Source organism: Epinephelus moara, chromosome 4, assembly GCF_006386435.1.
Source record: "Epinephelus moara isolate mb chromosome 4, YSFRI_EMoa_1.0, whole genome shotgun sequence".
Classification (NCBI taxonomy): Eukaryota; Metazoa; Chordata; class Actinopteri; order Perciformes; family Serranidae; genus Epinephelus; species Epinephelus moara.
This window is the reverse complement of record NC_065509.1, coordinates 17,633,890-17,648,045: the sequence shown is the minus strand read 5'-3', so window position 1 is coordinate 17,648,045 and position 14,156 is coordinate 17,633,890. Positions and strand designations below refer to the sequence as shown.

The 14,156-nt window shown below is 41.4% G+C and overlaps 1 protein-coding gene across 1 annotated transcript in view; it reads right to left on the bottom strand.

Moving 5' to 3' along the window:
- flt4 (fms related receptor tyrosine kinase 4) overlaps positions 1-14,156 on the bottom strand; it is a 63,648-nt gene that overhangs the window by 12,076 nt on the left and 37,416 nt on the right. The window contains exons 11-16 of the mRNA XM_050042187.1: positions 10,146-10,281; positions 9,404-9,512; positions 7,780-8,139; positions 7,129-7,275; positions 3,878-4,009; positions 3,140-3,246 (exon numbers count right to left, since the gene is read on the bottom strand). Of these exons, the coding sequence (XP_049898144.1) occupies positions 3,140-3,246; positions 3,878-4,009; positions 7,129-7,275; positions 7,780-8,139; positions 9,404-9,512; positions 10,146-10,281 (991 nt within the window). The remainder of the gene's footprint in view (positions 1-3,139; positions 3,247-3,877; positions 4,010-7,128; positions 7,276-7,779; positions 8,140-9,403; positions 9,513-10,145; positions 10,282-14,156) is intronic.

Genomic DNA, 14,156 nt, shown 5'->3' with positions numbered 1-14,156 from the left:
AAGCATATTACAGTAAAAGCAACCATTTTCCTATTGGATGGCTTTCAGGGCCAACTGCTGGTACAGGCAGTATAGGTCTAATGATGTGTAGTTAGACACCTGTAGCCATTAGCAGCAGGAATATGTGCATTAAAGCTATAGCCTCCAGTTTTTGATGGCAGCCATTTTATCCACAGCAGATGCATTCATTAACTATATTAATCTTCATACACAACTTGATCTCATGGTACTGTAAATGACTCTATGTGGCTTTTCGAAACAATTAAAACTGAAGTAGGCAGTTTGATTTTGGCAAAAATCCCATAATAAACTTCGAGCATATTCAAATTCAAGTGGCCTGAGAACACCAGACTTCTGCACCTCCTCTTGGCTCTGTTTTCTGGCTTTAGAATATCTAGGGTCGACGGGAGACTCTGGCCAACACAGTTCATTTCAGAGACAGGGAGTGCCTGTTGGCTGTTTGGGAACACGTCCCTTTGTGAAAGCCTGATTCCAAAGCGGAGAATCCTGTAGGGAAAGTTGCTATTTCAGCATTGGCAACAACTGCCTACCCTGCAACCCAAACAAGGGAGATGGACTTATCAAGAAGAGAGTAAAAAAAAAGTGTCTGATAATAAACAAAATTAAACACAAAGAGTTTCAGAGATGGACAGAAAATGTTGCTAATAGTTTAGCCTTCTACTAACTGGAGCTAAAGGCTCACGGCTGTGGCTTTAAGTTCTGTAATGTAGCTAGAGACTTGATTGCTGCTGCAGACCACCTCACCAGCAGGAGAGTGGGGAGCAGATCCAGAGATGAACCTCCAGTTAGCATGTAGCAACACAAATCAAAGCCAGTGCAAACAAGAAAGCCCCAATTTGCTGCCAGATCAGTAAACTTTCTGTTGCTGCTGTTACACAGGTTAAACCTGGACTGCACTGGCTGAATTCGGGCTGCTACAGCTATGGAACGAAGGTCTGTCTTCTGTGCTGCTGCTGGCTCTCCTCCAGAGGAAGCAGCACACAGTGGCGGGGAGTGAGGCGGTAGGACCGTGGGAAGAGAGAACAGGGTAAGGGAGGGCTAAGTGAATGAGCTATGGGCAACTACACAATGAAATAGGATTAAATAAATCAATGTATGGGAAACACTGGCTTATGGTATGAAATGTGTGCATATGCTGTGTATATTATGTTATATATTTACAGATTCTTGCCTACCTCAGCTTTAAGAACTGTTTTACACCTATTTCACTTCATACAGTGAGATTATTAATAAAACAGTAGCCATTTTTATTCAAAGCAAACTTCCAAGCACCATTTGAAGGACTCATTTGAAAAAAACATATATTTCCATTCTCATTTATTTTCCTAAGTCATATTTTTGTGTTTGTGCGTGCAAGTCAGGGAACATCTGTCAAACTGGTATGAAAGTCTTTAAATTTTCATACACCATGTTTTTTTTATTGTGCACTCAAAGGAATATCAATCACACTGCCGGTTTATTCATTTTAAGAACGGCTCTTATCTGTTTTGCAAATGAACTCTTCATTTCCTCTTTACAATCTGTCATCTCAGCAGGATTATTAAAGGGAGCCCTTGGTTTATGGAAGTGACTGGTTGCTTTTCTCATAGTATTTACATTAGTGGCATTGTGGCGCACACGTTTGCACCTCATATGACGAATGCAACCTTTTAACTTAAGCAATTAAAAAACATTCAGTCAAGAGGCACTTACAGCGTAAATAGGTCTTTAGATGTGGCACTAATTATTTTCTAAAATAGCTTCAGTTTCAGTCTCTCCTACACTGTAAATTCAGTCCAGTATATCTATATTAATATTATAGATGTTAACACACTGCTAAAACTTGGTATCCTGCATATTAATCTCTAGGGTACTGTATATTTTTGCATCTCAGAGAAAATGGGTTTTCTATTAGACAGCCAGCTTGGACTCTTCTCTCAGCTCATTAACCTGTCTGCTGCTTGTAAAGCATTGAAGATGATGAGAGGAGCTGGTGTGATGTGATCGTCTATTAGGATAATATTAGAGGGTTACACCAGTTCTCAGTGTTCTCATTATTTTCTTTCTTTTTTTTTTTGGTAGGAGGGGGGGTCGCATTTTATGATCTTGCCTCGAGCCAGGCATGAGGATAAACAAGAGGAACAAGATACTTTAGTTTTGTTTTGTTTCGACAATAAAGTCGATATGTTGAGAAAAAAGTGACCTTTCGGTAATAGGACCAGGCATGAGGAAAAGTCAATCACAGGAGGACTTTTTTTTGTATTTCAGGAATAAAGTCGAAATGTAGAAAATAAAGTCAACTCCTGTGGTCCATCAAATTGTCTTGTATTACAACATATCCTCTCTGTATTGCACGCAGATGTAACCATCAGTACCCTTGAATCTGTCTATTACCAGCCAACTTGCAAGTCTGTGCAGTATCTCCTTCTGAACAGACACTTCAATTTTGGCACAGTCTCTTCAAAGTCCTAATTCTTATCACCAAACCTTGTTTAAAAATAAATTACCTGTTACTGGAACGAATTCTGAAGTACAGTTTCACTAGTTCATCTACACAAGGCATTTTTAGAGGCAGCCATATGCGCTAACGCTAGTAGTTTGGTTTGCTCTAAAAGTTCAAATTTAAACTTAATTTACAACATTCTGACTTTATTCTCGAAATGCACAAAAAAATCCTTCTCTGATTTACTTTTTCTTATACCTGGCACTAATGATTTTCTGCACACAACTGAGCAAGGCAAAAGACAAAAAGAGCTACTGAGCCACTGTAAGACAGAGGAGAGAAAAAGGAGCCATCTCTGCATAACAAGCTGTCTCTTAATTAATTTGTTAATGACAGCATCACACTGTGAACTCACTGTCGAGCGACAGTGTGAGGCGATCTAATAAGTGACCAAGTGAGGAAAAATAAAAAGCAATTTGAGCCTCATTATAGACGCGCGACGACTAATTAGAGTCCTTCCCAGCAGATATTGTCTGATTCTGTCTGCGGTGTAAACTGCAGACTGTCCTCCAAGATCAAACTGGTTGCGCTCTAACGGCAACAGACATGTTGTGAGTCAGAGGTTAAAGTTTCACCGTCAGTTTCTCTCACAAACACACGGACACACACAAAAAAGAAAACGTGGCGCCCTCTGACCCGCTTCACATTGCAGAAGATAAGGATGAGCAAGGCCCAGAAGAAAACAGCGATGACTCCGGTCCCGATGAGGATTACAATCTCCACATTGGCCTTATCGCTTGAACCTTGACAGACACAAAGAAAGAAAGAGACGTTAAGATGGAAATGTTTTGTCTGAAACCACTCTGTTCTCTCACAGGCCTTGATCTTTCTTTGGTGACACTACTCTTCACCAACTGTAGGGGGTGCTATATTACAGACTATTGATCCTTCTCGCAAACTCCTTACATTGAAAATCTTTAGGTTACATCAATGTGCTGTGCAGTCACTTAATCATTTCAGCCATTCATCATGAGCACACTTCCAGCAAACCCATTAAATTATTCACTCTGAATATGAAATGTCCCAGCAGTCAATGCTCCTTGATTTTTTTTGCTGTGGAGAGCTATACTCAACAAAAGCACATAAAAAAACCAACAGCTGCAGTGAAAAGTGTGAGGTGAATGTGTAAAATCCAGACATGTACATTTTGTGTGTGGAGATGGGAGCTCAAGGGCAACTGTGATTTCAGGCCTGAGTGCACTCAGAGAAGCATGTCAGCAGCGAGCATGTGAGCGAGTGGATTCAGGTGTCTTTGTGATTGTATGCAGCCGTCTGTTTCTGTACCTGTGAGTGTGTGTGTGTGTGTGTGTGTGTTTGTGTGTGTTGTGAGTGTGTGTGTGTGTGTGTGTGTGTTTGTGTGTGTGGCTGTCTCACCGATGACCTGTACGGCGGCTGAGGAGTGGACACAACCACGCTGGTTGCAGGCGGTGCAGGTGTAAAGCCCAGCGTCCTCCTCTGTAACCCTTTGGATACTCAGTGTGCGGTTTGAGTCCTGCAGCTGGATCCCTGAATAATGACACACACACACACACACACACACACACAACGCCACACTTCAATACTCCTGCACCTCTCACATCGTAAATCCAGCAACTTTTTCAACAACATTTCCTGAATTCCTGTCACACCTCTGGACTTCAATCCATAGCGTTCATTTATAATCCCGTCCCCCTGCGAGGTGTCCCAGCAGCCCCTCTGAGTGAACCCCGATCATCAGCTGTCACTCAGATCCGTATTGACCACCCCGCCTCCTCCCTCCCACCCCCACATATCCTTCAGATGTTAAGAAAAGATGCACGCTGAGAAAGCTAATGAGCCATGTCTATCGGCCTGCAGGCTTTTATGTGCGCGTGTGGGTGTGCATATGAGCAGCAAACACATCCGTACAAGTATTTTTGTCGTTGGTTCTGTTTGACACATTTGTTCAACAGTATGAGTGTGTGGGTGGGCTGGTGGGTGGTTGTGTATCTGTGTGTGTGCGCCCATGTCGGCTTTTAATAGCTGGATTGCCATTCGTCAAAGTGCAACAAAAAAACAGCAACATCTGCCAAATGTTGTCACTCGCTGAGTAAATATTAACAAAGCTTATTGTTTCTGCTTTTTTAAATACTTTTTTAAAAGTTTTCCATTACAGATAGATTACATACACCCAAACAAATAAAAAAGAAAATATTAAAACATCTAGATTGCCCTGCCCCCATAAAACCTATTTATTCCTGTGACATTTTCAGCGATTCGTTCTCTCATTCTGTTGAATGTGTAAACATCCATTTCTCTTGACGTCACTCCTGTTGAGCTCTCATCCTATGAGTATATACTTATTTTAGGGCTGCAACTAACAACTGTTTTCACTGTCGATCAATCCGTCAGTTATTTTCTCCATTAGCTGATTAGTTGTGTGGTCTCTAAAGTGTCAGGAAAAAGGTGAAAAATGTCAATGTTTCCCAAAGCCCAAGATGATGTCCTCAAAAGAGTCAGTTTACTGTCATAAAGAAGTAACAAACCAAAAAATATTAACATTTAAGAAGCCAGAATCAGAGAACTTTGACTCTTTTTCTTTAAGAAATTGCTCAAACGGATTAATCAATTATCAAATTAGTTTGTGAGGAATTTAAAAATTGACAAGACATCTATCTTGTGTTGTTAGTTCTGCCTATAGACTAGTATATACGTATAAAGATGGACGACATGACAGCTACGAGGATGCATAAAGAGACCTGGATACAGCATTGGAGGCGGGGCCCTGTTCATTTCTATGAAAGGTGCTAAGTGGCGCATGAAGCCAAAAACATTCAATTGCCACATTTAAAATTACCCAGATGATCAGCGCTGCTTATGCATTATTGGGCCCAGAGCCCTTGAATAGTGGGCCCATAGCGACAGATCATTAATGCATCATACCCACCGGGGGTAAGAACTTGCAGCTCTACAAAAGGCAACTAAGGGCTGAAACGCTAACATAATAGCTGTAGCTCGCTAAAAGCATTAGATGTCAGCCTGTCTAAGGATTATTTTAGTGCCTTATGACTACCAGAGAGGAAAAGTTACATCTTAATCTTGGTGATCTATCTCAGTGTCCCCTCTCCTTACCTATCTTGTACATGATACAATCTCTACTGTTTTTCTGTCTACAATTAGGCACATTGGCATACTGAGTGTTAGGATCCCAAAGTTTTCCTCTATATTCCTGCTGGTGTTTCACATCTTATTGCTTTAAAGCTCAGTCTTTCAGTTTGGCAGCTTGTAAAACCTTAGTTATAGATTCTTTAGCATGTTGGCAGTGCATCCTCCTAATACAAAGCAGCTTTTAGGTGTTTTTGTGTAGTTTGCTTGTTTGCTCACATAATACAAAGTCAGTGGATGATGATGATGAATTGTTTTCCCCTTTGTTTGGGACCGGACATTAATGCGCTCTGTCTCTCAGGTGCACTTGAGACTTCCGTTGGCCGAGCCATCTGCTTCCATTTCAGTGCTCTGCTAACTTGAATATGATTTAATTGTGCGGCTCTTTTGTGTAGCTCTTTATCGGACCAATGGATATTGAAAAGTTGTTTCGAGGGGTTTGTGATGCTCAGAAAAAATGTATCCACTGATTTACAGACATCTCTTTCCCAATGTGAGTCAATGGGAAAAGTCTTTTTGGGGCCAGTGGCATCACGTGATGGACTCGGGAGTTGTAGTTCTACACATCTCAAATGCCCTCTGGTGGCAGCAGTAAAGGTCATAACCCCCGCCCCCTCTTTGTTAGCGGATGGGACATAGGCCAATCTATACCTAAGATGGTTTCTGTCATTTTAGGCAGCTCTTATAATGCCGATGTTTGTTCAAGTGTTCATTTGTCTGTTAGGTTTGGTTTTAATTAGTTATTTGATGTTATAGTGTGCTCGGGATCAATGTGTCAGGCGGATGTATAGGCAGGCCAGGAACTCAATATCTTGGTTCCAGTTTCTGAAGACTCTGGCTCCAACTTATGTCGGCCGTATCCGGGATGTTTTGGGTTAATTTTTGAACAGTGAGAAGAAGTGGAGACATGCTGTCCATCTTTATACACAGTCATTGGTTCTGTACCAATGTAATGACCTTCTCAATGTAATGACCTTTTTACAAACAACCATCAAGACTTCCAACAGCCAACCAATATCTGTCTTCTCTTAACAATGTATTTCCTGTCATATAACCAAAGTCCAGTACTTCACATGACCGAATTTTGATAATAGTCATGAACATTTCCCAACAACTGTACAAGTTTAGGACAAAGCCGAAATACAAGGGAACGGTCTACATTTGTTCCTCCACATTTTCTCCAACATAGATGTGCCGTAGGCAAGTATATGCCCCTAATTTTGGGTGTAATAAAGAATCTAATTACATTTTTCCAACAGAGTTCTGTGCAAGTAGGTGTCTCTGCTCTGTTATCTAATGTGAAGCCAGAAAGAAGCCAATTTTATCGAGTATTCACCTGAACAGAATAATGAGATATGAGTCCTGCTAAATTAAGATCCAGAGGGGAAAAATTTATGAGTAAGTGTTAGTGTGTGAGAGTGTGTGTATGCCCAGGGTAGGCGGGTGAGCAGCTGCACTGTTGTGTAAACGCGTGCATCACCTGTGTAGGTGTACTCACACACCTGACATTTGGTGGAGAGGCTGGTTGTCTTTGAACCAGGAAAGGCGGGGCACAGGTCTGCCCTCCACGTCACACTCCATCCGCAGGGACTCAGTCACATTCACTGTCTGGTTGGTGAGGCTGAGCTTGTAGCGGGGCGCCTCCAGGGCTACGGAAAGGGAGCAGGATAGGGAAAGGGAAATCAACACTAGCACTTGTCGGCACTGATGTGAACACAACTGTCAATGTTCATGCAATTTTACCTTAGGGTCTCACAAGATTGAAAAAGGGCAAAAGTCAGAAAATTCTATTAAAATATACATCTATCCTCCAGGCATTGATGCAGGGTTACAGCACACAGCATGAATGAAGCAGGAATTTGTTTGTGTATTTTTGCCTTGCAGCGCCTCAGCACTGTTTTCTGTCACTATTGATGCTCCGCAAACACCAGGTACTCTCTCCATTACATGTGGATGTGGGTATCAGGCTGTGTGGGCTTTGTGAGAGTGTGTATTTTTAAGCCTCCAGCGTCTCAGCAACAGCTGCCAGTGTGTTTCCGCTGCCAAAGGTTGAGCCTTTCTCTATAATTAGCCATGGTTGAGAGTGACTACTCTTTATGCTGGGCAATGTGTGTATGTCTGTATCTGGGGCTTTCATCTCTTTTATCTCTCACCTTTTACAGAGATGTATCTGAACAGGCACTGTTTCTCCCCATTCCGCCTGCTCTGAGCCTCACACACATAATGACCCTCATCCTCCAGCTGTACCGAGGGGATGGTGAAGTCCAGGACCCAGCTGTTGGAAGGCCCCTGAAAGGAAAGCTGGCCGTCAAGGCTGTCAGCGTAGAGGTGCACGCTCCTGCAGTCCAGCTCCTGGGGCTTGCCCTGCTTGCCCTGCAGGGCCTGGGGGTTGAGGCGATACCACTGCAGATACTCATAGGTGTAATTGTCAGCGCTGCAGCTGAGGGAAACTTTGTCCTGCTTTAGAAGATTCTCCGACGGCTCAACATCCACACTGAACCCCTCAGGGATGGCTTTGAAGATAAAGAGAAGGGCAGGTTGGGAGGTTAGGCAAGATTGAACTTGTGCACTGAATATTAATGAAAATTATTCCTTTAGAGAATACTTTACCCCCAAAACAATCATTTGTATATCATTTACTCACCCCATATTACATTGTATTTGCCTCCATTGAACAAAGAATCCAAAAACTGGAGAAAATTCTTGATGAATTGAAGTCATAGGTGCCCATGTTTTACAACAGCAAAGCTACAATATCACAACACACAATGTTCACAAAGTCTCACACAACTTGTGCAGTATAATCTTAGTCTCATTTATCCAGTCATATGCTCAGTACTTCTCAAACAGGCAGCCCTTTCCAATAGGGAACCAAACTAAAAGTGAAACTTATCTATGCTCTCTTCAAAGCCAGACTCCATTGACAAAAACAGTAATTTTACCTCGCTAAACACAGGAGCTACAGGTCTACCGCTGCCTCAGTCATTATGTTCATCTGTGTTATTGCATGACTTTGGTGTTTTAAAGGGTTAGTGTGGATTCACCAAAGTCGCAAAATAACACAAACAAACAAACAGACTGAGGCAGCGGTACACCAGCAGCTCCTGTGTTCAGCAAGGTAAAATTACTGTTTTTGTCAATGGACTCTGGCTATGAAGAGTGCATAGCTAAGTTTCACTTTTAGTTCAGTTTCTTGTTGGAAAGAACTGTCTGTTTGGGAAGCACTGAGATTAATGAGACTTGGACTATACTGCACAAGTTGTGTGAGAGTTTGTAATCAGTTTGTTTGGATATAGCTTTGCTGTTGTTAAATATGGACCCCTATGACCTTAGCTCATCAAGAATTTTCTCCAGTTTTGGATTTTTCATTTCCGGTGGAGGCATGTGAGAAAAACAACACAGGGTGAGAAATTGATACATAAATGAGAGGTGAAGTATTCCTTTAAAGCGTTGGTTTACCCAAATTACAAGAAAACAAATCAACATTTTTTAACTTAAATCCCATGGTGCTTCCTGGGCTTGTGCAAGAGGGGCATTTTTAATAAGCCATCCATGTAGAGAGTAATGTGGCTCTTGAATTTTCTAAATGTAATTTTCCAATGCTGGGAGGAACACTAATTCTCTGTCACCTCCACTGTAATAGGGTGAACCTCAGAGATGGTAATCTCAGCAAATAAAACCACAATTATCTGCATGGCTACATAACACTAGAGAGGATTCAAGGGGGAACAGACCCTTTAATTATTCTGTGTTCTGTGTTCTTCATAGTCAACTTACTGGTTACATAGAAGTAGATCAGCCGCTCATCTTTGCCGACTTTGTTTTCAGCCGAGCACTTGTACATGACGGAAACACTGGCGTTGCCAATCTGAAGCCTGCTCACTGTCTGTGAGGTGAGAAAAGGTGGATGAGACTTTATTTCATCTGGAGGAAACACGCATGTTCTAAAAGGAAGTGCAGTCTGCTGTCATGTAATTGGTCGTGAGCTGACACGAACCAGACTTTGTGCTGACAGGCCAACAAGAAACAAACTTCCTCAGGTGTGACTGGATAACCATCAGGACTTTGTGTGTGTGTGTGCCTGTGTCTGTGAGTGCTTATCGTGTGATAATTTCCTCTTATGTTTGTGATGTATAAATGTACAGACATGTGTATGGGCACATGCACCCTTTGCATGCGAGCCTGGATGTGTTTATAACCAGTCGTTACAGGAAGTCTGCAGAGGAAGGCTGTTCTAAATATTTCTGCTGTGGAAATGGCTCGTGATTGACAAATTTTGTTATGGAGCTCAGAATTTGGGACGCTTACATAAAAACATCACAGTTCACAGATAAGTCCACTTACATAAATGCCTTCTTTTCTGGGCTACATCCTAATCATATTCAGTTGCTCTGTTATGGAAATTTCAATCCTATCATTAATCATTTAATTACTGAATTACATTGTGGTTTGATTTAAATTAAGGAATAGGTGGGCTTTTACACAGAACGGCAGTGACAATCAAACAGCAGTGATGAACCTTTTGTCGGCCATCCACCACTTCAACTGACGTTTCGATGGCCTCAATTTCATTCATGGCATTTTCCGAGTTAATGTCCTGCCAGTTCTGACAGTCTGCGATCCTGTCACTCCGGCCCCTCCTGTCTCGTCGGACCCTGGAGAGAAGCACAGACGCATTCATGACATCTCCCCCTCATTGACATGCATAGCAGAGAGTGGGCAGTGGGGAGAATATAGAAACACATCAAACCAGACATCCCAAGGTTTTATGAGATTTTTTTTTCTCATGCATTGGGTTGCATTTCAGATCTGAACATTACCTTGGCATTCCAAAGCCAATGCAATTATGCTAAGTGTCCTGGCAACTAATGGAATAAGTATTTCATCATAATTTCTATTATGAAGATCCATAGTGTGAACATCATAGCAGAACTAATGAAACATGAAATGGAATTCTGTATTGCATTTTACCCTAAAGGCAGCACACAAATATTAAACATTAACAGAAGGTAATCAGGGTCAGTTTCATTTTACCATCTTCAAACAGTATACATGCTTAAATAAATTAAATCATTATACATATGCATAAACCATTTATTTGAGAGATTATCTTACGTGGATGAAAGAGCCTGTTTTTATACCCTCAGAATATTATATTGTCAACAAAACTGCTGGTCATGACTGTTATATAAGATGCTACTGCTAATATTAGCTTACATACACACACACATTCTTGTACTTCTAATTTTGTGAGGACCCTCACTGACAATGCATTCCTAGCTCCTAACCCTAACCCCAACCCTAACCCCTGACCTAACCTTAACTACTAAACGCCTGACCCTAACCCTAACCTAAACCTAATTCTACCCTGAACCCTAAAACAAAGTCTTAACCCTCAAACAGGCCTCTGAAAAAGTTAGGACCAGCCCAAATGTCCTCACTTTGCAAAAATGTCCTCACTGTGTTGCTAAAATATGTTCTTTGGTCCTCACTGTGTAGCTTATACAAGTACGTGCACACACACACACTTGTCTGTTTTCATCACTTGAGAGAACATTGCGTTGTTTTACATTCATTTTCTAAAGACTTTTCCTGACAGGGCCACAGCTATGTTTGAGGGCTCCAAAGACATGGGAATTTGGGGGTTTGGTGAAATTCTTCAACTGCACATATATTATCCACGTTGGTTTTTAGCTAAAACAGTGTGGCTGTAAAAATGGCAATGTTGATCAGAAGTTGCCAAGAAATAGGCTAATAAATAGTCCAGCACATGATCACAACTTGTGTTTTTTCAACTTTTTTTGTACGTAAAATACGAACAAGGTATGATGTGTTCATGTAGAGGTGCTGGAAGGCTAGACTAGTTGTTTCCCCGTTTCAAGTCTTTATGCTAAGCTAACCTAATTGTGTCCTGGCAGTAGCTTCATACTTAGTGTACAGACATGACAGTGATTTTGATCTACTCTCCTTGTTCATGAAAGTAAATAAGTGTAATCCAAGGATGATATGGGAGAAAGATCTGTGTTGTAAATTAGATGAAAAAACATGGGAGAGGATTATTTTCAGCACCAGGGAATATATCAGAGACGCCAAAGGTAAATTTATTCAATATAAAATTCACATATATTATCACACTCCAACGAGACTTCATATTATGGGCCTATTTCAAGGTGATCTATGTTGGGAATGCAGAAAAGAACGTGGCACGTATATGCATGCATTATGGGAATGTTCTGGGGTTTCTCCCCTGTGGAGAAACATTGTTTTATTATACTGGTAAATGGTCAGAACGTGAGCTGCCCAACACGCCAAGACTATGTCTCCTTGGTGACAAAACTGTAGTGCTAAATTTAAATAAATTTGTATTTAGAATATTAAAAATTGGCCTTATAAGCTGTGCTCAGATGATTCTAAGGTGTTGGAAGAAGCCTCAAACTCCTACACTCAATATGTGGATGGTTCAAATGATGGAAAGTACTGCTTGTGAAGTGATGTTGGGAAGATTAAATTGGAAAAATGATATGGTTAATGAACAATGGGCCAGTTGCAGCAGATACATGTCTGCAGGGAACAATTTGATCATGCAAAGACACTGATGATGTGGTATAGTACACTTGTAAGTGACACGTTGCACTAATGACTGGCTCACCACTGCAACTGAATAGCTTCCTCTCCTCTATTAGTATCTGTCTGTATTTGCTAGACCTCCTGCCTGTTTGTTTGTTTTTGTTTTTGATTGTCGTCTCATTTTGTTAATGACTTTGTTAATTGGAATTACAAAAAAGAAAGTAAATAAGTGTATTTCTCATTATATATCAAACTATTCCACAAACTAAAAACAAGTCTTGACACCTTGTGAGGACCTGCTTTTTGTACCCACATGGGAGTCCCTACAATTTGTAAGTGTGAGCATATATTTCAAATATAGTCCATGCAATATGGCTAATAAAGACACCGTCCTCATCATATGAGACTATTCACTCTGAAGGGTGAACACCACCTTAAGTCTAGGAAAGTTCAATTGATATTCAAAGCTAGACACCAGAGAAGTAAATCGAAAACTTGCGATGTCATAAGTAAAGAGTCTGGAGCTGCTCCATAGACAATGAATGGCAGCCTGATTTTTGGACCCACAGAATGTTTGTTCTCTTCTTGACATCCAAATGAGCTTTATTCACAAGTGAATAGTGCTAAATACATGTGTAAACAACAAGACACATTGTGATCCAATCACTCAAACCACTTGCAGAGGTGCTCTGAGACAGATTTGATTTGAGATATCTTTTGTATTGTAAAGGCAAATGCATCCTGATGCAACCCCGACAAGGACTATGCCATCAGTGCAGGACGTGATGGTTGTTTTAAGTGTTGTGTGACCGAACATTGATTTGGGCTACGGAAGGAGAAGTGTTAGATGTGTTGACAACAATATCAGCTGTACTGACACATCCACTATCAAGCATGTTAGCAAGTAACAGTGGACGATGTGTCACAGCTGTCAACTTGTGATGGGATTAGCAAAACAATGTCAATACCATATATAAACAGGCTCTATAACATCTTTACCAATTCACTGTCAATGGAGCAGTTCCAGACTTCATACTTAAAATCACGACTTAGAGCTTTAGCACTCTTGATTTTGGATTTCGGAAAGAGTTGCTCATGTTTACTAATATTTTTGGACTGCCTGAGGTCATAGGTATATTATGTATGATTTCTGAAAATGGGCGTAGTTCCCATTAAAGTTTTGCAGAGGATGGTGCTCAAAACAACTACAGTGAATTCAGTATCCTGTTCATGGACACTATATACTTCGACATCAAGTTAAAAAAATAAAATTCAATTCTGACTGCACACACCAGATAAGGTCAACACAGCCATGCCTCAGACGGCGCCCGTGAAATGTCACATGTACATGAGACAGAGCATGAACTAAAACATCTGGGGCCAAAGTTGAGGCTAAGCTGCCACTGTTGTGCGTGTCTGAGTGTACAGTCTAGGCGCCTCGTGTTGCATGCCCACATGGAAAGGTCAAGAGAACAGCAATAACTTCAAAAATTAAGCCTTGGAGGAAAATGGAGGCAGGTGAATATTAGAGGGATATTCAGGAGAAGCGGCACCAACACCGGGGCTTATAGGGATAGAACATAATCCATTATATCGTGTTGTGGGATTTAGCGGAGATGGAGAAGGGGAGGAAATGCCGAGGGCGATGCCTGATAATAATTTTGCATGTGTGTGTCATTGTGTGTGTTTGTCCATATCTATGTGCACTGAAGTGTGTGTTTGTTACAAAGCACACTGATGAACTCAAACGCAGCTCGGTGGTTTATGTGTATCTCTGACATGTAAATGAGCAGGTGAGTCTGTGCGCGCATGTGTGTGTGTTTGCCTATGTATGTCAGCAAGTAAGACCGCTGTGTGAGAGCTATGCTACGGCAGATCAGCTGCAGAGTTGCAGGCACATTATTACTGTGTGTGTGTGGGGGGGGGGGGGGGGGGGGCGGGTTGGATTTTGGACAGGCACCCC